The sequence below is a fragment of the Hypanus sabinus genome, chromosome 14 (genome assembly GCF_030144855.1).
Source record: "Hypanus sabinus isolate sHypSab1 chromosome 14, sHypSab1.hap1, whole genome shotgun sequence".
Classification (NCBI taxonomy): Eukaryota; Metazoa; Chordata; class Chondrichthyes; order Myliobatiformes; family Dasyatidae; genus Hypanus; species Hypanus sabinus.
Window position 1 is genome coordinate 6,867,807 of NC_082719.1, and position 23,721 is coordinate 6,891,527.

At 41.4% G+C, this 23,721-nt stretch overlaps 1 protein-coding gene across 3 annotated transcripts in view; it reads right to left on the bottom strand.

Moving 5' to 3' along the window:
• The window catches only part of fras1 (Fraser extracellular matrix complex subunit 1), a 518,960-nt gene that overhangs the window by 83,695 nt on the left and 411,544 nt on the right, over positions 1–23,721 (bottom strand). For all 3 annotated transcript variants that reach the window (XM_059988734.1, XM_059988733.1, XM_059988732.1), the window contains 5 exons: positions 19,638–19,865; positions 18,932–19,045; positions 6,464–6,614; positions 4,339–4,498; positions 590–758 (listed from right to left, as the gene is read on the bottom strand). In XM_059988734.1, coding sequence (XP_059844717.1) covers positions 590–758; positions 4,339–4,498; positions 6,464–6,614; positions 18,932–19,045; positions 19,638–19,865 — 822 coding nt within the window. The remainder of the gene's footprint in view (positions 1–589; positions 759–4,338; positions 4,499–6,463; positions 6,615–18,931; positions 19,046–19,637; positions 19,866–23,721) is intronic.

The window sequence follows — 23,721 nt, forward strand, 5'->3', positions numbered from 1 at the left end:
ATTACAGCAACGCTCTGTAAGGGGTCTCTGTACATCCTCCTGTAGGTGTGGGTTTTCTCTCAGTTCTCCAATTTCCCCCACAGTCCAAATATATATGGCATAGGCTAATTGGTCATTGCAAATTGTCCTGCAATTAAGATAGGGTTAATTGGGTTTGTCAGGGATTGCTGGGGTTGGGGCAGCGTGGCCCAAACTAGCCCATGTTGGATCTATCAAACAATAAAAATGAACATTTGGAATCACACAACTGTGGGTTCAGCTGTGTGAAGGAATGTGGCTATCGTGAGTAAACTAAGCATGATATTTTCTGAAGCTGCCAAACAGAGGATTCATCAGAAACTCGACGGGAGTGTTCGATCAGCAGCCACTCCAGCAATATCTTCAGTGAACCATCCCTCGTCTTTGTGTCCTTCACATCCACGGCATGTGCACTTCTGCCTCTCATCCATCGCTACTGGAAAAAAAGGCTAAGGTTTCAATGAAAAACACGCCTTTTGAAACATTTAACGCAACAGGTTCGGTCACATAACCATCAGATATCACTTAATTCCCAATTCCACTGACATGCAATACACTCTCAGTCACATACCTGACCCGCATACTCCACATAATCCTGCTGGCCCAGCTTTGAGCCAGCTCCAGAAGTAGAGGTTGCTGATCCTTGCTCAGTACGACACAGAACAATGGCATACTGATTGAGGTTACCAGTCCTCTTCACTGTGATGCTCACAGAGCCTGCCTTTTCACTCACATTGTAGCTGCAAACAAAAATAAGCTGATATCAGACTTCCTTTCATAGTTCCGTCTGTTTTACTAGGCCAAGTTGCTAGCTCAATGCTCAACCCAGCACAGATGGAAAGCGGGCGAGGAGCCAGCCGGATTTGTAAGTGGGACCACTCACCCCGAGGTCCAGTTTGGGTGCCGTGACACCGCCAGCTGCCTAACAACACTCCTTGGAACAGACCAAAACTGAGAATAGGAAATCCTATAATGGACAGATTATCAACATGGATGTTTAAGGGGTTTATACATTGATCACAGATAGGGTTTCCTCAGTTTTGACAGAAGTGAAATCCCAGCAAATGAAACAATATGACAAGCTGGCCAAAATGGACAGGTATGAACATATTTTGTTGGGTTTATGCCCAAGTGCAGTGAATATCATAAAATGGAGTCATTCAGAAAGTGAAGGAAACTGTCTCAACTAGTTAAAGCAGCAGAAAAAAAATTAGGAAGAATGAATAAAATGCATGTACCTCACCCCAGCTCTCACACTCATGTTTTTTTCTATATTAAGAACGTAAGAAATAGGAGCAGGAGTAGGCCATCTGGCCCGTCCACCCTGCTCCGCCATTCAGTAAGATCACGGCCGATCTGGCCATGGGCTCATCTCCACCTACCTGCCCTATCTTCAATACATTTACTAAGGTAGCCTCCACCGCTTTGCATTGCATTGTACTGCTGCCACAGAGACAAATTTCGTGACATATGTGGGTGGATATCAAAGTTGATATTTTTTTCTCCCTCGGTCCTACATGCCTGTCTAATATGGGTGTAATTACATGCTCTTTACAACTTGCTTCATTGTCTGGTATAACAACTGACCTGCACAAGACCACAAGAACCTGCATTTACGGACATCACGAGAAACAGCCTTTCCTCGAGATCCCTGTGTACACTTTTTGCTACCTCTTAAAAGCAGCCAACAGCAGCGAAGTCTCCGCTCACATCAGATATCCTCTCTTCTCCACTCTTCCATCATGCAGAAAATACAAACGCCTGTAAACACACACCAACAATCTCAATGACTGTTTCTATCCTGCTGCTGAAAGAGTTCAATGGACCTCTTGTACTTTAAAGATGAATTCTTGTCCTCATGATCCAGCTCTTCCTGTCTTTGCATCTTATTCTCTACCTGCAGTAGACTTTCTCTGTAACTGTAACAAGATATTCTGCATTCTACTATTGTTTTCTTCCCTTGTACTACCTCAAAGTAACTGTCTCGATCCACTCTACGTACGTGACAAAAATAAACCAATGCCAAAAACAAAATTGAGTTTTGTGAGTGTCCCACTCCTGTATTAGACCACAAGACTTAAGAGCAGAATTAGCTCATTTGGCCCATCGAGTCTGCTCCATCATGTTTATTATCCTTCCAATCCACATTCCCCTGTCTTCCCCCCAAAATCTTTGATGCCCTGACCAATCAAGAACCTATCAACCTCTGTTTTACATATTCTTGATGAATTGGGCTTCACAGCTGTATGTGGCAATGAATTCCATAAATTCACTACTCTGTCTAAAGGAATTCCTCATCATCTCTGTTCCAAATGAACATCCCTCTATTCTGAGGCTATGCCCACTGGTCCTTGACTCCCACAATCGAGGAAACATCCTCTCCACATCCATTCAATCTAAGGCTTTCAATATCCGATGGGTTTTAATGAGATTCCACCCCCCCCCCCCACCCCCGACCATATTTCTAAACCTCTGAGTACAGGCCCAAAGCATCAAATTTTATCTGTTAACCTTTTCATTCCTGGGATCATTTTCCTGAATCTCCTCTGGATCATCTCCAATGTCAGCACATTGTTATTTAAGATAAGGGACCCAAAACTGTTCATAATATTCCAAGTGCTTTCTGACCAATGCCTTATAAAACTTCAAAATTACATACTTGCTTTTGTATTCCAGTTCTCTCGAAGTGAGTGCTAACATTGTATTTACCTTCCTTACCACTGACAAACTAACATTTCTGGAATCTTGCATGAGGACTCCAAAGTCCCTTTGCACCTCTGATTTTTAAAAAAAAAATCTCCCTGTTTAACATGCCACATCCTTCTTCCTTCTGCCAAACTGCAAGACCAAACATGTCCCTGCATTGTACTCCATCTCCAGCTCTTTGCTCATTCCCCCAACCTGTACAAATCCTTCTGCAGACACCTTGCTTCCTCAACATTACCTGCTCCTCCACCTATCTTCATATCGCTTGCAAACTTGGCCACACAGCCATCAATTCCTTCATCCAAATCATTGATATACTGCATAACATAAAAGGAAGAAAACCCAACACCAACCACTGTGGCACAACACTGGTCACAAGCAGCCAAACAGAAAACACCCCCTTTATTTCCACTTCTGGTCTTCTGCCACTCAGCCAACCTTCTATCCATGCTGGTACCTTTCCTGGAATACCATTGGCATACTAAGCTGCTTTATGTGTGTCACCTTGTCAAAGACCTTCTGATAATCCAAACAAAAAACATCCACTGACTCTCCTTTGTCTGTCCTGCTTGATATTTTCTCAAAGAATTCCAACAGATTTGTCAGGCAAGATTTCCCTTTAGAAAACCATGCAGACTTTGTCCTATTTTATCACGTACCTCCAAGTACCCTGCAACCTCATCCTTAATAATAAACTCCAACATCTTCACAACCACTGAGATCTGGCTAACTGAAGGAATATTACTCATGCCTCCACTATCTCTTCAGTCACTTCTTTGAGAATCAATTTGGTCCAGGTGACTTATCTACCTTTAGACAGTGCCCATCTGATCTGCCTTGTCTGTCTGAACCTCAGTCACTCTGACTCCCTACCCTCCTGAACACTCTATAGGTGGAGGGATCACTCCCTGAAATTTGTTACCAGCAAAAGTCTTTGATTTCTACACAAACAACATTGATTCCTGCTCCCTCTTGCCCACCTTTCCATCTTTAGCACCTCCCCTGCTGGCTCATTGGGTACAAAGATCTTGCCTGAATTATGAATAGCATCCTGCATGATTATATTCAGTTTTCCTGCCATTACTACCAGGATTCCAATTCTCTACTCGCTATAGGTCAATGTCAATTGAGAGACAGGAAATGGATTGTCATTAGAAATTTCAATCTTGGCACTCAAGTCCAAAATCTGCTCAAAGAACATTGATAATTATTTTGAGATAGTAGAGGCAAGGTCTGCCAGTGAATGGAAGATTATGGGCTGCCTGTGACTTCTTAGGCCTCACTTAAACCTTCTTGGTCTCTTCAGGTGCTGCAGTGTCCACTTCACTGTCCAAAGTAACATCAGCTGGCCTTACGTAACTAAACAGCCTTACTTGGGGAAAGAGGACAAGATCATTTAATGAACATATCAACCCGAAGCAGATCAGAACAAAATTATCCCAGCAAATTTCTTGATATTAACATTTGTGCACTGGCTATAAAGTGCATTTATTGTATATTAGGTAACAGCCTTCAGTTGTTCTAAAGCATTGTCGTTCATGTAACTCTGCTGGAGTTTCTGTGGTAATTTCAAAGGAAACAGAATTAAGACAGCAACACCTTCAAGATTCCTACCTGGTATGCTCAAAGCTGATGAGTGACCACTGGATGTGGAACACGTTATCGCTGACAATGTTAGGCTTGCTGTCCTTCACCAAAAACCTGAATGCATCCATCGTCTTCTGAATCTTATCTTCACTTAGAACATAGCTGATCAAACCCAAGTTAATATCCTCTGGATGGATGGATAGATATTTTATTGATCCCAGAAGAAAACAGTGTCACAGTAGCATTACAATTGCACAGATATACAAATATTAGAAGAGAGGTAAGAAAAAATAAAAAAAAGTTACCTTAAAAATAAGATGTACAAGATTTACAAGTCAATGTTTACAAGATTGCCAAGGCCACACTGATAAGATGCTAGTGTAAGAATTACCATAATATTATACAGTAATGGATGAACATTCACACCCTCCGCAAAAGAAGGTAGGGTAGCATTGCATAGGGTGTCCGCGATACAGGAGGGAGTCATCACTTCCCCAGCTATAGGTTGACACATTGAGGGTAAGAATGATGTTATATAGAAGGAACAGGAGGAAAAGAATGTTATATGTAAAATAATCAGAATTTAACTCTTTGTACTCTACAAATAGAAAATTAATGAAGAATGTTAAGCACAGTTAAGTACATGTTTGGCTTGGCATCATATTGTGCTATAGGTTTTCTATGTTGTTGCATTTGTAGAATAACTTTTTGAGCATTATCTTTCTGAAGGGGTTTCAGCAGCCATTTCCTGTATTCCCCTGTAGAACACCACTTGGTACACCTCCTCTTCTTACCCATCCATCATTTCCAACTGGGTCCCTTTCTCCTTCCCTTTATCCTATGGTCCGTTCTGCTCTCCAGTCAGATTCTTCCTTCTCCAACCCTTGACCTTTCACACCCACCAAGCTTCACCTATCACCTTCCCGCTAGCTTCCTTCCCCTGCCCCCACCTTTTTAAACTGGCATCTTCCCCCTTCCTTCTCATTCCTGAAGTGTCTTGGCCTGAAACGTTGACTATCTATTCATTTCCACAGATGCTGCCTGATCTGCTGAGTTCCTCCAGCATTCTTTATGTGTTGCTTTGGTACACAACAGTACCAGAAACTTACTCGGATACCAGAAACTCCACAGGTATGTTCCTGAGTCACACAGCTCAAATTTGAGTTGCAAAAGAGAACTCATAAATGTTCAGGGCAGAGGTTTTTATGAAACCCTGGTGCTGCGATAAACACATCAAAAAAGTCTGAGAAATATCACATTCTTTTGATTGTCCATCCCAACCCACGAGAAGGTTTTTGTTCCTTACATGTCATTTACAATTAATGACCACACTGAACTTTGAAGGGAGAGGTCAGCTTAAGAGCAGGTTAGTATGTTGGTCAACAGAAAGGGAATACAAAGGGATGATGGACTCTGTCTATCAAGACCCTCTTGTCAGGCTGCTTCCATGTGACAGATTGGAAGGAGCTTTACTGTCATCAAGTGTTGAGCACTGGGATGTAACACCAATAAAGCAAACCAAACTCGATATAAATGCCAGATAATCATAAAAATGATAAATATGGTGCTGGTAAAATATTATTTATATAGAGAGTTGGAATGTTGAATTTTCTGGTGTAAATCATTGGAACAGAGAAGTTAACTTTTTTTTTAAAGTGAGAATTGAATCTTTCTTTTGCAAGGCTGTTGTGGATTTCAAAAGGGGCGGTTGTGTAAATTGATTATATTGAATTTTCCAGAAACAAATAGACCAGGTAACTTTGTAGATGTAAGATGCAAGGATTTTTGACAACCTATATCCTAGCAAGTAAGTTTTCTTAGTCTGGCATTAGGTTGGGAGAGGTGGGATGGAGGAGATGGTGGAAGATTTCTTCCTGGACACTGGAGTAAGGCAGCTCTGGCTGACAATACACTAACTACATCTGAGAAAAATGACATTTAAGGCACAGAACTAACTCTACCCAGTCACTGATAATATCCTCTGTGTTCATTACCCACAAGAAACAGGAAAAAACCTCCAAATTCTCTCCTGTACACTCTGATAGAAAGACCGCTCGATAAACACAATTAATATTGTCTGTTGCATCAGGGTGTTACAATTCAAACAGGTATGGCTGCATGCAAGCATCAGAAGTAGTCTACAAGGGCTTACCCTGTGTGAATGTTATTAGAGGAACTCCAGGAATTAGCTTGTTCTCCAGGTGCCCATGGCTTGGTTCAGAGGTAATCTCATAAACCAGTTGATTGTCTTCAGTGTCAGGATCAATAGTCAACAGTTCCCTCTTGGTGATCAGATTCATAGCCTGATTGGGAAATATTGACATTTCACAGAACTGTGATACGTGAAAGAACATTTTTGATAGAATCATGCAAATACTGCTAGTTATTAATGTAGGTGCAGATTAAAATAAAAAAAATAGAAATGAACTTTAATCTTCCAGAAAAAAAAACACTTATGAGATTTTATTGACCCAAAATATCTGGTTTCTCTCCAGAAGTGTGGCACCATCTGGTGTATTTTCTGTTTGTACTTCAATCTTTTGCTGAATTCTATATGCAGGTGTCCCCCATTTTTCGAACGTTCACTTTACGTCAACTCGCTGTTACAAAAGACTTACATTAGTTACCTGCTTTCACTATAAGAAGGTGTTTTCACTGTTACAAAGAAAGGCAGCATGCGCCAAGCAGCCAAGCTCCTCCCCCGGAACTGCATTCTAGCTGGCATTGCTTAAACACGTGTCTGAGAGCATCTGTGCTTTATGTCAATTTATTTTGTGCATCCATTAGCAAGTTGAGTTCTAAGGTATCGGGAAAGCCTAAAAGAGCGAGTAAGGGTGTTACACTTAGCGTAAAACTAGACATAATGAAGCGTTTCGATCGTAGTGAACGAAGTAAGGATATAGTGAGTTTGGCTAAGGGTTTATGGAAGTTGACAAAGATGATGTAGAAGAGGATTTGGCATCCCATGACCAAGAACTGACAGATGAAGAGGAAAGGATAACAATTGAAGCCAAAAGCAGTAGCAAACGGCCCAAAAGTGAAGACGTCCAGGAACTAAATGGGAAGCAATTGTGTGAGATTTTAGCTGTGATTGATCACGCTGCAATGATTGCAGAAAAGTATGACTTTAATTTTGAAAGGGCACGTAGGTTTAGGATATATTTGCAAGATGGTTTGAGTGCTTACAAAGAACTGTATGATAGAAAAATGCATGTGGCGAAGCAGTCAAGTATACTGTCATTTTTCAAGCCTTCCACATCAGCCACAGCAGATGACGAAACTCGACTTTCGACATCGAGGCAGGCAGACATAGAAGGTGGTGACCTGCCTGCCCTGATGGAAACAGATGACGATGAGATGACACCCCAGTCTCCCACCACCCCAACCTCCGACGACTCAGCCTAACACACCATCATCAGTGTGCTTGCTGTCTTCCCGATTCCAGTAAGTGAAATTACACTGGGCGTACATTATTTCTACTTTATATAGGCTGTGTATTTTTATGTGTTACTTGGTAGCTTCATAGCTTAATTGGTCATTGTAATTGTCTTGTGATTAGGTTAGCGTTAAATAGGTGGGTTGCTGGGTGGTGCAGCTTGGAATGGCCCGTTCCATGCTGAATCTCTCAATAAATAGATGTTGCCTGGCCTGCTGAGTTCCTCCAGTAGACTTGCAACTTCTTCAGCACTGTCTCAGTATTAAGGATGACGTGCTTTCACTGTCTTTTTTGTAGTTTCTGATGTGACTAAGCTGATTCACAGAAACTTCAAAGGTTACTGGAGAGAGTGTTTCTGCTGGGAGCGCTTGTGTGAGATTTTCGCTGCAGTGGACAGTGCTGCAATAATTGTAGAAAGTATTCCTACATTATATAGGCTGTGTATTTATCAGATCATTCCTGCTTATACTATATGTTACTGTATTTTAGGTTTTATGTGTTATTTGGCATGATTTGGTAGGTTATTTTTTGTGTCTGCGAACGCTCACAAATTTTTCCCACATAAATTAATATAAATTAAAAAAATAACTACAGTACTGTGTGTGCATGTGCATCAATGTGCTTTGACTCTGTAAACCTTTACATTTAAAAACTGAATTCAGTATGGTCTTTTTACATATTGCAATAGGTTCAGAGTCATTCTACGATTTTGTGCTGTTAGCAGTTATAAGCTGGGAGAGGCCCTCTGTGTCCCTGACCCAGTTCTGTAAGATGGTCTCTCAGTGCAAGACCATAGTCAGAGGCACACCAGAGCGACCAGTGTGTCCAGGCACAAGTGGTCGGAGGGCAGCAGGTGATCTCCCCTCGCAAAGCAGCTTGCAATTACCTTGATGCCCTTACCAACTCTGAAAAAAGGTCTGCAGGATGTCATATCGAAAAAATAAAATTATGTTGAATATGGTGGAGGTAATGGAGAAGCTCTGGGAAAATTCCTGATGTAGAGCAAAAGCATGTAATTTCTATTCTTCCTGCCAAAATATCTCAGAATGTATGGTGATTGTGTGCATGCCCAACACAAAATACTTAACCAAATTAGAATTATACAACACCAGCAAAACAATCTGGGTATTCAGAAATCTCCCTTTTTTAGCATCCAGCTCACCAGGTGGTAGTTCCTGACGGCTCCCTTTAACAAACCATGGCCTCAGTTCCTGTGGGCCCTCTAACAGATCAGGGCCTAGTTCATAGGCTGTCTTTAAAATCACCAGGGAACCTAGTTCTCATGCTCTTCTTGAATTCACCAGGTCCCACGTTCCTACACACATTCTCACAGACTGGAACCCCAGTACCTTGGCCCACATAAAGTTTCCAGGAGCCCCAGTTCCTGAGTTCCCTTAAAAAAAAATCACCTGGCTTTCTTATCCTGCATTCCCTTTAAACTTAACGGGTATGCATATTATAACAGCTATGAAACGTTTAGAAAAAGTAAACTTAAAAATGTGTTGGTGTACAGTACAAACAAAAATAACATCCAGAAGCCCATAACAAACTACTGGGGTGGCACCAAAGCCATGAGTATTCTAGATAATTCAAATATTGCTGCAAGACTGTTCCAAAATAAACTTATACATTAAAAAGGTACCTGGTGAAGGAATTTAAAGAGGACATTAATTTTTCAAATCTCTTTTTGGTGGTCAGAAGGGTTTCAATTTGACAAGGCCTCCCCTAAGGTAGGAATTTTGTCATTATGCATGGTGATGGCCATCAGATATACACATTGCAACTACACAGGTATTTATTCCCTCAAATGACTACTCTGAATGCACAACATTTGTTATTTAGCTTAAAAACAGAAAATACTGGACCAACACTCAGTTGGGTAGCCAGCATCAGTGAAAAAAGAAACAGCGTCAAGACCTAAAATATTACCTTCATTTCTCTTCCCACTGACTTGTTTTGTGTTTTTCAGCATTTTCTATCTAATTTTCAGATCTCTGACATCTGTAATTTCTTTCCAATTTCCACTCCATACTTAGGTTAATGTGAAGTAATCTTAAAACAATCTTGGTTGAGTAAGATAATGCAATCAAAATTAAATTTTATTGTTTTGAGTATTTGTGCGCATTTTAAAAGGGTTATCTTGCGATTAAAAATCTCTATCAAATCTCGAATCTATGTTAATCTTGATTTCAAACATTAATTGATGCAGCTATCCCACTCAAGTTGTTTTGTTGCTAATGCTATTTCTATCCAATACAATATCTTCGTTTTCCTACTGGACTTTACCATGTTAGTCCCATTTACAGCTTTCTACCTATTCACATGAAATTACACATTGGTTAAAATGGAGTTATCAAATAATAACACAAAATGAGGTGCCTTGTAAATCAAAATGTATGCTTTCTGTGCATGTTCAATGAACTCGCAAGTCCAAGTCTGTTGTAGATCAGGGCTGGGTTTATTTGACATGACAGGTGAATTAACAAACTGAAGAATTGTTAATATCGAAATATACTGTTTATGATAACTTTGCACCTTGGCTCCAAGTTAAACAATGTTTCTATGTTGAAATTCTTGTCCTATGTTTCAAATCCCTTTATGGCCTTAGCTTTTCTGTAACATCCTTATCCATAAAACTCTCCAAAATGTCAGCACTCCTTCAATTCCGGTCTCCTAAGAATCCTTGATTTTATTTGCTCTGACTTCTGTGAACAGTCTCCATCTGCTGAAATTCAAAGATCTGAAATTCCTCCAAATCTCTGCTTTTCCACAGCCCCCTTCTAAAAGCCCAAATATTTGGCTATTTGGTTATCTTTTATATTTCCAATGTACTTGGCATTAAGTTTCATTTAATAATGTTTAAGTCAGGGGTTTCCAACTGGGGGTGCGAGATGGAATTTCAGGGGGTGCGACAAAGAGTGGCTTGTGTGCTTGAGTGACGAGTCACGAGTCATCATCAGCCAGCTGCCAGTGTGCCTTGAGAAGTGGTAGTAACGTTTGTCCCAAGCACACTGCAGTCTCCCGCTGCCCGAGTCGAGAGAGACGTAAACTCACTCCAGTCTCCCACTGCCCGAGTCGAGAGAGACGTAAATTCACTCCAGTCTCCCGCTGCCCGAGTCGAGAGAGACGTAAACTCACTCCAGTCTCCCACTGCCCGAGTCGAGAGACACGTAAACTCACTCCAGTCTCCCGCTGCCTGAGTCAGCTTTGAGGATCCCCATCAGTGTTACCTGGGAAGTTACACCTCAGAGTTGAGGAGTCTCATCAATGTTAGCTAGAAGGTTACATCTCAGAGTTAAAAATCATCTCATAATGCCAAAATCTTTATACATCCCGAATCAACAGTCGAGTAACAACTTCACATTAAAACCAAACCCACAGACGGTAGGTAAATTATTTAATTATAAAATTTTAAAAAGCAGCTGAAGTCATTCATTCGTATTTGTCTCAATGGATTAAAGAAGTTTTTGAATTTCGAAGGTTTTTTTTAATTGTTACAAATGTGCCACAACTCTGAGGGGCCGAAGGGTACAAAGTAGCCCCCTCCTTTGTGAGGATAGCAAGATCACTATTAGTTCGGGTCTGGGATCCAGGAAATGAGAGAGAATCCACAAGGTTTTGGAATGTGTCCTGGCCTCAGCAAGACAAAGCCATGGATAACGGCCATTGTCTCTTGGAGATGGAATTGTGTATTGAGTACTGTACTATTCATTGAAGCCCCTCAGGGGACGACCAGAGTGGGCTGGTTGAGGGATTGCATCATCCCAACCTGATTGACATCTGAGACCCCGTGAGTAAGGATAAAAGAGGGTCTGGGGAACAAACCCTTCAGACACACCAGGAGAAACGCTAGAAATCCCGTGACAGCGTTTAATAGCGACAGCTGGTGGGGGGCTCGCGTCCGTCCTTTCCCTTTTCCTGGGATTGGGGCCTCGCCACAGAAGAACAGCTTTAGCTAAAGGACCGGCTACACAAACGGAACTCTCGAAGGATCGAAATCATAAAAAGGAAAAGCTGGCTAGTTTCTAAAAATCTCTCTCGACTCCAACCAAAGGCTGCAGCCTGAATGAACTGAGTGACTTTTATATTTCCATCGGACAATACATTAACCCCTAGACAACGATAGAGCTATTTCTTATTGATTATTATTATACCCGCGCTTTTAGATTTAGTATTGATGACGTATATTATCTGTATGCTTGCATTGATATTATTTTTGTGTATTTTTACTAATACTGTTAAAAATAGTATCATCAGACTTCAACGGACCTCTCTATCTTTGCTGGTAAGTGACCCAGTTACGGGGTTCGTAACACTATTAAAAGGTTCTTTTCTTGAATCGTTGATAATTTTGAATTGTGTTAGTTGAGGAGGTATCATGGTTAGCAGCGAGGACTTTGAAACGTGTGATGGGAGTTCATATCTCCGGTACTCATCGGAAATAGGTGTGTAAATTCAGTAGAAAGTAGCCTAATAAGTCACGTTGTGTCCCCGTAGCTTTTCCACCTGATGATTTATCTTGGTGTAACCGCAGCTAATATCGTAATGTGGCGACCCATTTCCTGGCACATCCGAACCGGCTTACAATTAGATAGCCTACGGGGGTTTGCGAGCACAGAGCTTTGGAGCCTCTGCGCCACGGGGGGCAGGTTGAGGGAGGCTTAAAAGTGAGGCTGAAGATTTCGAATAAAGTTTTTCCTTCGACTGCAGTTACCGACTCCGTGTCGTAATTTTAGCACTGCATGTAGCATACCGCTGCAGTAATATAATATTCAAAAGCGTATTTCTCGCGATACTTCGCTATAGGCGTATCTGGTTGAGTAAAGCAGTCATCCCTGACATAGTCAAGTCATACTAGCTCATATTTTTCTCTTTATCCTTAACCCTTCATCATGTCAAAAAGAAGGAAATGGAATGATGACTATGTGTGCTTTGGTTTCACTTGCACAACAGGAAATGATGGCTTGCAAAAACCCCAGTGCATTCTTTGTAGCGTTGTTTTCCAACTCAAATCTGAAGCCATCCAAGCTTCAAGAGCACTTCAAGAACGTGCATGGAGGAGCTGATGTTGAAGGACATGATGTTGGGTCATTGAAAATGAAAAGAGTTCATTTTGATTCACAAGGAACTCTTCCAAAATTAGGTTTAGTTTCTGTCTGAAAAATTACTACTTCTTGCTTCAGACCAAGTGGCATATAAAATGGCCAAATCCAAGAAGCCCCATACAATTACGGACAATCTCATCAAGCCATGTGCACTGGAAACAGCAACAATTATCCTGGGCAAAGAAGCAAGAAAAAAAAATTGAACAGGTACCCCTATCAAACAATGTCATTCACAACCGAATCAGTGATTTGAGTGAAGAAATTTTGGACCAAGTCATCTCAGATGTCAGAGCTAGCCCTCTTAAAAATCTCTATTCAGTTGGATGAGTCAACTGATGTCACCAGTTGTAGTCAACTCGTCACGTTAGTGAGGTATGTCAATGATGGCTCTGTGAAGGAAGATTTCCTGCTTTGTAAAGATCTGAAAACAAACTCAACTGCAAAGGATGTGATGCAGCTGGTGAAAGACTTCTTTGCCAAACATGATTTAGATATCAAAGTCATTGGTTCTGTGTGCACTGACGGGGCACCTGCATTGTTTGGAAATAAATCTGGCTTTACTGCATTGATGAAAAAGGAGATTCCAGACTTGCAAGTTACCCATTGTTTTCTTCATCGGCATGCTTTGGCATCAAAAACATTGTCTCCAAATTTGAAGAAAGTCCTTGATACTTGTGTGAAGATCATCAACTGGATCAGAGGGCTTGCTTTGAATCATCGTATCTTCAATTCATTTTGTGAGGATCTGGGAAGTGAGTATTCAGTTTTGCTTTTCCACACAGAAGTCTGTTGGTTGTCACGAGGACAAGCTTTAACCTGCTTCTTTGAGCTGTGGGAAGAAATCAAAATTTTTCTGGAGGGGCGTGAATGTGATCTGGTTGGGGCAATGAAATCACAGGAATTTGCCCAAATGCTGGATTAATTAGCTGATATTTTCACTCTTATGAATGACCTGAGTGTTTCTCTTCAAGGAAAAGGGATAAACATATTGAAGGCTTATGAAAAGAAGAATGCCTTCACTGAAAAGTTACGTCTTTGGCATCGAAGGGTGGAAAGAGGCAGTCTCTCAAATTTTCCTTCACTAGAAGAAATGGTTGATGATGCTGGATCCATAACTCCTACTGTGCGTGAAAAAATTGTGGCTCATTTGGAAATGCTGTCAGAATCGTTTGATGGATATTTTGCTGCTGGAGACCTGAAGATTTCAGAAGAATGGATCATGAATCCATATTCCTACAATTTGGAGAAGATGTCAGATGATGAAGAGCTGAAGGAAGATCTTATTGATTTGTGGACAAATTGAGCTCTTGAAATGCAATTTGAAAGCAAGACTTTAGAGGAATTTTGGTGTGCAGCACTGGATATGTTCCCAAGACTTGGTGGAAATGCACTCCGTGTCCTCATTCCATTTGCAACAACATACTTGTGTGAATCTGGATTCAGTTCTCTTTTGTCAATCAAGACAAAATCTAGGAATCGCCTGAGTCCACAGGCAAACCTGCGGATCGCAGTCAGCAAGAAAGTTCCACGTTTTGACCAAATCATGAATGAGAAGCAGGCGCAAAGAAGTCATTGAATTTTATGTTCACAATTGTGATTGATTTTACTGTTTGCAATATTTTCTGAATAAATTGGAATCTAATTGCTCAATTTATATTTGCATTTTATGCACTGAGTTAAGAGATTATTTTTTTAAGTTCAATTTGTTCACCCGTAGTATTGTATGTGGTTCAAAAATTAGAAATTAGACTTCTTCATCTTCAAATATGATATTACTTTTGTAGGGGTGCGAACATTAATCAAACATTTCCTAGGGGTGTGGGGCATAGAAAAGGTTGGGAATCACCGGTTTAAGTGAAGCAATTTGGTACATTTTTCTGTTGTAGATAATATTTAAATGCAAGTTATTATTGCTTCAGTTGTACTAATTTTTTTTAAGACAAACCTGGAACATCTCCATAATGTTAAAGCTTATTTTCAGCTCATATGACTTGCGGTAACTCGGAGAAAGTGGGAAATTATAGCCAGCATACAATCGCAAGTTAGAATCTGACAGAGACAAAATAATTGTATTTATTTGGATATTTTGGAATAAATATGTATTATACCATTTGGAGTAAGAAGTAAGAAGGTTGGAGAAGAAAGTCAACTTCCTAAATTTCTGATAGCTCCTTTCTGACTAAGCTTCATTAAACAGTGAGTGTTCTTGTTTTCTTGACCACACTGCAAATTCACACTGCCACCAGGAGGTGGCACCAGAGGAATCTTTTAGCTCCTTGCCTCAGGTTTACCAGATGTTTAGACTTGTAAGCAAATTCTCTCCTGAAAACTTTAGGTCAGTTGCTAATGAATTGAGAATATCTCTTCTTTTTTCCCCTCCTAGCATGGATTCCAGCATGCTTCCCTTTTTAATAAAAATGTTCAAATTAAAATTTTGCCACATTTTATTTTTATCTGGACACGGTCGTTTAGATATCCCTGAGTAGGGCTTACACTGGCGCTTTACACCAGCCCTCATCTTTCACCCAAATCTCCCCCCACTACACCTGGAAAACTGATCTCAGTACCCAGCTTGGTGCTGGAGAGACATGCTGGCCAAAGTTCAATGGAACAATACCCTAGCAAGGAAGACAGTGGAACAACAATGGCAGGTATTTCTGGGAATAATGCAGAAGGTGCAGGATCAGTTCATTCCAAAGAGGAAGAAAGATCCTAAGGGGAGTAAAGGGCAGCCGTGGCTGATGAGGGAAGTAAAGGGCAGTATAAAAATAAAAGAGAACTATAACATAGCAAAGATGAGCGGGAAACCGGAAGACTGGGAAGATTTTAAAGAGCAACAGAAGATAACAAAAAAGGCAATACGCCAAGAAAAAATGAGGTACGAAGATAAACTAGCCAAGAATATAAAGGAGGATAGTAAAAGCTTCTTTAGGTATGTGAATAGCACAAAAATACTTTAGACCAAAATTGGGCCATTGAAGACAGAAATGGGTGAATTTATTATGAGGAACAAGGAAATAAATGGCAGACGAGTTAAACAGGTACTTTAGATCTGTCTTCACTAGGAAAGACACAAACAATCTCCCAGATGTAATAGTGGCCTAAGGAACTAGGGTAAAGGATGAACTGAAGGAAATTTATATTAGGCAAGAAACGGTGTTGGATAGACTGTTGAGTCTGAAGGCTGATAAGTCCCAGGGACCTGATGGTCTGCATCCCAGGGTGGCTCTAGAAATCGTGGATGCATTGGTAATCATTTTCCAATGTTCTATAGATTCAGGAACAGTTCCTGCTGATTGGAGGGTGGCTAATATTGTCCCACTTTTCAAGAAAGGATGGAGAGAGAAAACAGGGAATTATAGACCGGTTAGCCTGACGTCAGTGGTGGGAAAGATGCTGGAGTCAATTATAAAAGAGGAAATTACGACACAACAAGGATCAGTCTGAGTCAGCATGGATTTATGAAGGGAAATGCTCGACTAATCTTCTGGAGTTTTTTGAGGCTGTAACTATGAAAATGGACAAGGGAGAGCCAGTGAATGTAGTGTACCTGGACTTCCAGAAAGCTTTTGATAAGGTCCCACATAGGAGATTAGTGGGCAAAATTAGGGCACATGGTATTGGGGGCAGAGTACTGACATGGATTGAAAATTGGCTGGCTGACAGGAAACAAAGAGTTAGCGATTAACGGGTCCCTTTCGGAATGGCAGGTTGTGACCAGTGGGGTACCGCAAGGTTCGGTGCTGGGACTGCAGCTGTTTACAATATACATTAATGATTTAGATGAAGGGATTAAAAGTAACATTAGCAAATTTGCTGATGCCACAAAGCTGGGTGGCAGTGTGAAATGACAAGAGGATGTTATGGGAATGCAGGGTGACTTGGACAGGTTGGGTGAGTGGGAAAATGTATGGTAGCTGCAGTTTAATGTGGAAAAATGTGAGGTTATCCACTTTGGTGGCAAGAACAGGAAGGCAGATTACTATCTAAATGGAGTCAAGTTAGGGAAAGGGGAAGTACTACGAGATCTAGGTGTTCTCGTACATCAGTCAATGAAAGCAAGCATGCAGGTACTGCAGGCAGTGAAGAAAGCTAATGACATGCTGGCATTTATAACAAGAGGAATTGAGTATAGGAGTAAAGAGGTCCTTCTGCAGCTGTACAGGGCCCTGGTGAAACCCCACCTGGAGTATTGTGTGCAGTTTTGGTCTCCAAATTTGAGGAAGGACATTCTTGCTATTGACGGAGTGCAGCGTAGGTTCACAAGGTTAATTCCCGGAATGGCAGGACTGTCTTATGTTGAAAGATTGGAGCGACTGGGCTTGTATACACTGGAATTTAAAAGGATGAGAGGGGATCTGATTGAAACATATAAGATTATTAAGGGATTGGACATGCTGGAGGCAGGAAGCATGTTCCTGCTGATGGGTGAGTCCAGAACTAGAGGCCACAGTTTAAGAATAAGGGGTAGGCCATTTAGAACAGAGATGCGGAAAAACTTTTTCGCCCAGAGAGCGGTGGATATGTGGAATGCTCTGCCCCAGAAGGCAGTGGAGGCCAAGTCTCTGGATGCATTCAAGAGAGAGTTAGATAGAGCTCTTATAGATAGCGGGGTCAAGGGATATGGGGAGAGGGCAGGAATGGGATACTGATTGTGTATGATCAGCCATGATCGCAGTGAATGGCGCTGCTGGCTAGAAGGGCCGAATGGCCTACTCCTGCACCTACTCTCTATTGTCTATTAATTACAATTCTTTAAAATGATTAAATAATTAAAAGCATTAAAAAAAACAATGAATAAACAGCCTCCAAAACACTGTGCATGAGCCCAGCAGGACAATACAATAGAGAATTTGCTGACAGGTTTGGGACTTCTGCTCACAAAGAAATGCCAGCCATATAGAGATACCCTAGATGGAATAGGCAATATTTAAATCATTTAATAATTTTACTGGACAGTATATTTAAATAATTCATAAATAATTTTAACCACAACAACCAATGACATTAAAGTGCACCTTCCAGTCTCATTTTACTGACAATTAAAGGGAGTCTCTTGGAACAAATTCAAGAGGAGCACTGGGACCCCAAACCATAATGGGGTTCTTCAATTACCTGTTCCCGTGGACCGCACATCCCCCCACTGACCTTACAATACTCCTCTCCTGGAGCCGAAGCTCTAACCATGCAACTCGAGCTCTGATGCCTAGGCACACTCCCACCCAAAGGAAATCATCCTGCCTCCCCTCACACCTAACTGGCCCTTCTCCCTCCAAACCATCATCCAGTCCTTGGACTTACCACCTTTTCTGTTGTGCAGTGGCTGCGAGGTCCAGGCACCAACAAACTTTGCAGCCAAACCGGTCATTGGGAGACCTGCACAAACCTTTGTAATGGAGCAGGTATTTCCAGGACAGCAAGGGGAAATCAGGGTTTGGGTAAGCAGTATACAGATTTGCAGAAGGGGAATTCTTCCTCCCAGAGGGTGGCTGGAATTTGGACAGTTGCTGGAGTCAGATATTCTCACAACATTTAGAAGTATCAAGATGAGCACTTGAATCACTAGATAGTGCAGGTATGGTCTAGACATTGGCAAATAGGATTAATACAGAGAGTACCTGGTGATAGCCATGGGCATGGTGGGCTGAGGGGCATGTTTCTGAACTGTATAAATGACAAGGTAGCTTCACCGCAGCGTAAAAAGCAAATGCTACTCAATAGAGACAAGTTTGCAGATGCTGGAATCTGGAGCAAAACAAAGAACTCAGCGGATTAGGTGGCATCTAAGGAGGGAAATGGAGAGTTGACATTTGGACTAATTTCATCATCTTTCCACTCTTAAGGCTTTCAACCCAAATGTCAATTGCTCACTTCCCTCCTAGATGACTGACCCACCAAGTTTTTTATGCCTTACCACCACTCCACAATTACTTGTATATTGTATCACTAATTCTATCAATACTGCTTCAAGCTAACACAAATTTCATAACTTGCAATGGAAGGCATGGGTTTTAATTTGTTGCCTCACTGGTGCTTTGAATCCTTACACGGTTGCTGGAAATACAGGAAATGGAATTACTTTTTTGTCCATGAGCTCCAGCCATTGTAGTCCCAGGTTGGTAACAATTCTTGGAGTCCCATCGTCCACTGGTAGAATATCAATCTTAAACTTCTGGTGAGCAGCTGTCACAATCTAATAGCAAGTAATAAAAAAAGATGCATGCAGTTACTGTAATACCTATGTAGAATTCCACTAAATCCAGTTAAGATAAACACATACAGTTTGACCTCCCCACCACTTTGACTGATCTTTCTATTTTCCTTAAGTTGTCAGACCACTTATCCAATATCAAAGGCCAATTTTACTCCTATGTGATTCGCTCACTGGAAGCCTGGAGTCTGCATTCGATGAACATTGATGCAGGAATCCTCTTAAATGGAGGATTATGGCTGTGTAGGAGGGAAGGGTTAGATTAATCATGAAGTAGGTTTATTTGGTCAGCACATCATGGTCCAAATGTTCAGGGTTTCAGACCATAGCAAAATGACAGGTTGATTGGATGGTCCCGGACTCCTGCCGATTCCGCTTTAGACAGACTCAGCAGGTATTGAATTTTCCACAAGCGCTCTCGCACCATACATTTACACATGGTCTTAAAGCTTCCATCTTCCTGGAACCAACAGCAGCAGCTGGAAATTATTAAAAAACTGACAACAGCAAAAGTACTCATTACTCTCTGGTCCACAGGATTCTGTTAACCCAATTATCTCTGACAAGGACTGACCTCCTTTCCTGCGTCTTCAACGATGAAAAAAGGATTGGTCCCATCAGACACAGTGAAAGAAAAGCGATCTTTGAGAGAGTTACTGCCATCATGATTGTAGCTGATGTGGTTCTGATAAACATCATCCATCGTAAAGGTGTTGGTCTGACGATAGTGGTAGCCATTACTGGTCCGTTCAATAGTCCCATGGCGGGGCGGTTGTACAATGGAGAAGATTAAAGACTCAGCCTGGGATGTCAGACCAGATTTCATAGCAGTAAGCAGACATTCAGATAAGCTCATAAGTACTCACTCAAAATATTACCTTAGCATTAGTACAAAGGGTATTTACAGTGTTGTTGCTAGAATAGTGAGGCCAGTGTCTCCAAAACCCCATAACCCACTTCATATTTATATAAGATTACATTTGTCAAAAAAACTCACTTCCCCATCCATTGAGGTGTTCTCAAACCAGTGACTTCAAGGATTTTATCTCATTACCTCATGTTCTCATTATTTATTGCTATTTATTTATATTTGCATTTGCAGGGTATCCTGTCTTCTGAACTCTGGTTGATCTTTCATTGAACATAGGAAATACAGCAAATTACAGGCCCTTCGGCCCACAATGTTTTGCCATGTAACCTACTCTAAAAACTAACTAGAATTTCCCTACTGCATAGCCCTCTATTTTTCTAAGCTCCATTTACCTACCTAAGCATCTCTTAAAAGACCCTATTGTATCTGCCTCTACCACCTTTGCTGCCATTCCATGCACCCACCCTCCTCTGTGTAAAAAACTTACCTCTGACATCCCCCCTGGACTTACTTCCAAGCACCTTAAAACCATAAAGTAAACACAAAGTATAACCCAGATGCTGTGGTCAAATCAACACATACAAACAAGCTTCATCAGGAGAGTCTCGGCCCGAAACGTTGACTGCTCATTTCAATGGATGCTGCCCGACCTGCTGAGTTCATCCAGCTCGTTTGTACAGTAAAACCATGTCCCCTTGTGTTAGCCATTGCAGCCTGGGAAAAAGTCTCTGGCTATCTTCACCATCAATACCTCTCATCATCTTATTCACTTCTATCAGGTCACCTCTCAACCTCTATCACTCCAAGGAGAAAAGGGCAAGTTCACTCAACCTATCCTCATAAAGTACACCCTCCAATCTAGGCAGCATCCTTGTAAATCTCCTCTGTACCCTCTCTATAGTATTTACATCCTTCTTGTAGTGAGGTGAAGAGAACTGAACACAGTACTCCAGGTGGGGTCTAACTAAGGTCTTATTTAGTTGCAACATTACCTCACGGCTCTTGAACTCAGTCCCATGGTTGATGAAGTCCAACATGCCATATGCTTTCTTAACACTGTCAACCTGTGCAGCAGCTTTGAGTGTCCTATAGACATGGACCCCAAGATCTCTCAGATCCTCCACACTGCCAAGAGACTTAATATTAATTTTAGATTCTGTCTTCAAAGTTGACCTACCAAAATGAACCACTTCACAGATACCTGGGTTGAATGCCATCTGCCACTTCTCAACCCAGTCCTGCATCCTATCAATGTTCCGCTGTAACCTCTGAAAATCATCCAGACTATCCACAACGCCCCCAAATTTTGCATCATCAGCAAACATAATAACCCACCTTCTACTCCCAGGTCATTTAAAAAAAAATCACAAAGAGGGAAGGTCCCAGAATAGATCCCTGTGGAACACCATCAGATACTGACCTCCATACAGAATATGACAACCACACTTTGCCTTCTGTGGGCAAGCCAATTCTGGATCCATAATGCAAGGATCCCATGCCTCCTTACTTTCTAAATGAACTTTGCATGGGGAACCTTATCATATGCTTTACTGAAATCCATATACACTACATCCACTGGTCCACCTTCATCAATGTGTTTTGTTACATCCTCAAAAAATTCAATCAGGCTAGTAAGGCACGACCTGCCTTTCACAAAGCCAAGCTGACTATTCCTAATCAGATTACATCTCCCCAAATGCTCATAAATCTTGCCTCTCAGGATCTTCTCCAACAACTTGCCTACCACTGAAGTTAGACTCACTGGTCTATAATTTCCTGGGTTTTCTCTACTCCCTTCTTTGAATAAAGGAACAACATTCGCAACCCTCCAATCCTCCAGGACCTCTCCCGTCCCCACTGATGATGCAAAAATCACTGCCAGAGGCTCAGTAATCTCCTCTCCTGCTTCCCACAGTAGCCTGGGGCATTTCTCATCCGGTCCCGGCAACTTATCTAACTTAATGCTTTTCATAATCTCCAGCACATCCTCTTTCTTATATGCTCAAGCGTTTGTTTGCTGTAAATCATCCCCAAAATTGCCAAGGTCCTTATCCCTGGTAAATACTGAAGCAAAGTATTCATTAAGTACTTCTGATACCTCTTCCAAATCCACTAACACACATGATGGGCCTATGGCTCATCCTCTTCCTCTTCACCTATTTGTAGAATACCTTGGGATTTTCCCTTAATTCTACTCAGCAAAGCCTTCTCCTGGACCCTTCTAGCTGTCCTAATTTCATTCTTACGCTTCTTCCCTGCAACCTTGTAATTTTCTAGAGGTCTAACAGTAACTAGTTTCTTGAACCTTTCGTAAGCTTTTCTTTTCTTCTTAACTAGATTTTCTACATCCTTTGTACACCATGCTTCTTTTACCCTACCACCCTTCCCTGAACATTTGCCACATTTCTGCCATGCTTTTCCCTGAGAACATCTGCTCCCAATTTATGTTCCCAAGTTTCTGCCTAATAGCATCATATTTCCCCTACCGCAATTAAATGTTTTCCCAAATTGTCTGCTCCTATCCCTCTCCAGCACTATGGTAAAGGAGATAGAGATGTGATCACTACCTCCAAAGTGCTCTCCAACCAAGAGATCTGACACCTAACCAGGTTCATTTCCCAATACCAGATCAAGTACAGCCTCTCCTCTAGTTGGCTTATCTACAGATTGTGTCAGGAAATCTTCCTGAACACACTTAACAAACTCCACCCTATCCAAACTCCTTGCTCTACGGAGATGCCGGTCAATGTTAGAAAAGTTAAAATCACCCATCACAGGAACCCTATCACTGTTCCAGAATCCATCTCCCCATCTGCTCCCTGATGCCTCTGTTACTATTTGAGGTTCTATAAAAGCACCCAGTAGAGTTATTGTCCCTTTCCTGTTTCTGACTTCCACCCACAATGACTCAATAGACCATCCCTCCATGGCTTCCCCCTTTTCTGCAGCCATGACCGATCCCTGATTAGCAATGCCACTCCCCCACCTCTTTTGCCTCCATCCCTGTCCTTTTTGAAACATCTAAAGCCCAGCACACTCAGCAGCCATTCCTGCCCCCGAATCATCCAAGTGTCTGTAATGACCACAACATCATAGTTCCACATACTGATCTATGCTCTAAGTTCACCCACCTTGTTTATGATACTCCTTGCATTAAAACAGACATTTCAAACCATCTAGCTGAGTGCACGTTTGCTCTGTCAGAATCAAATTTATTATTGTTGGTATGTCTCATGAAAATTGTTAACTTAGCAGCAGCAGTTCAATACAATACATTATATTGAAGAAAAAAAATAGTAATAATAGTAAACATCAACCTAAAAACTTTGTATATAAAGGGTAAAAGAGAGTCGAGGGTAGATATAGGACCAAACAAAATGACGCTGGAGATATTGTAATGAGGGATGCAGAGATGGCAGAGGAACAGAATGCATATTTTGCATCAGTGTTCACAGTGGAAGACATCTGCAGTATACTGGACCTTCAAGAGTGTCAGGGAAGTGAAGTATGTGCAGTGAAAATTACGACTGAGAAGGTGCTCAGGAAGCTTAATGGTCTGAGGGTGGATAAATCTCCTGGACCTGATGGACTGCACATTTGGGTTCTGAAGGAAGTAGCTGGAGAGATTGCAGAGGCATTAATGATGATCTTTCAAGAATCAATAGATTCTGGCATTATACCGGATATCTGGAAAATTGCAAATGTTACTCCATTATTTAAGAAGGGTTTGGAGGCAGCAGAAAGGAAACTATAGACCTGTTAGCCTGACATCAGAGGTTGGGAAGTT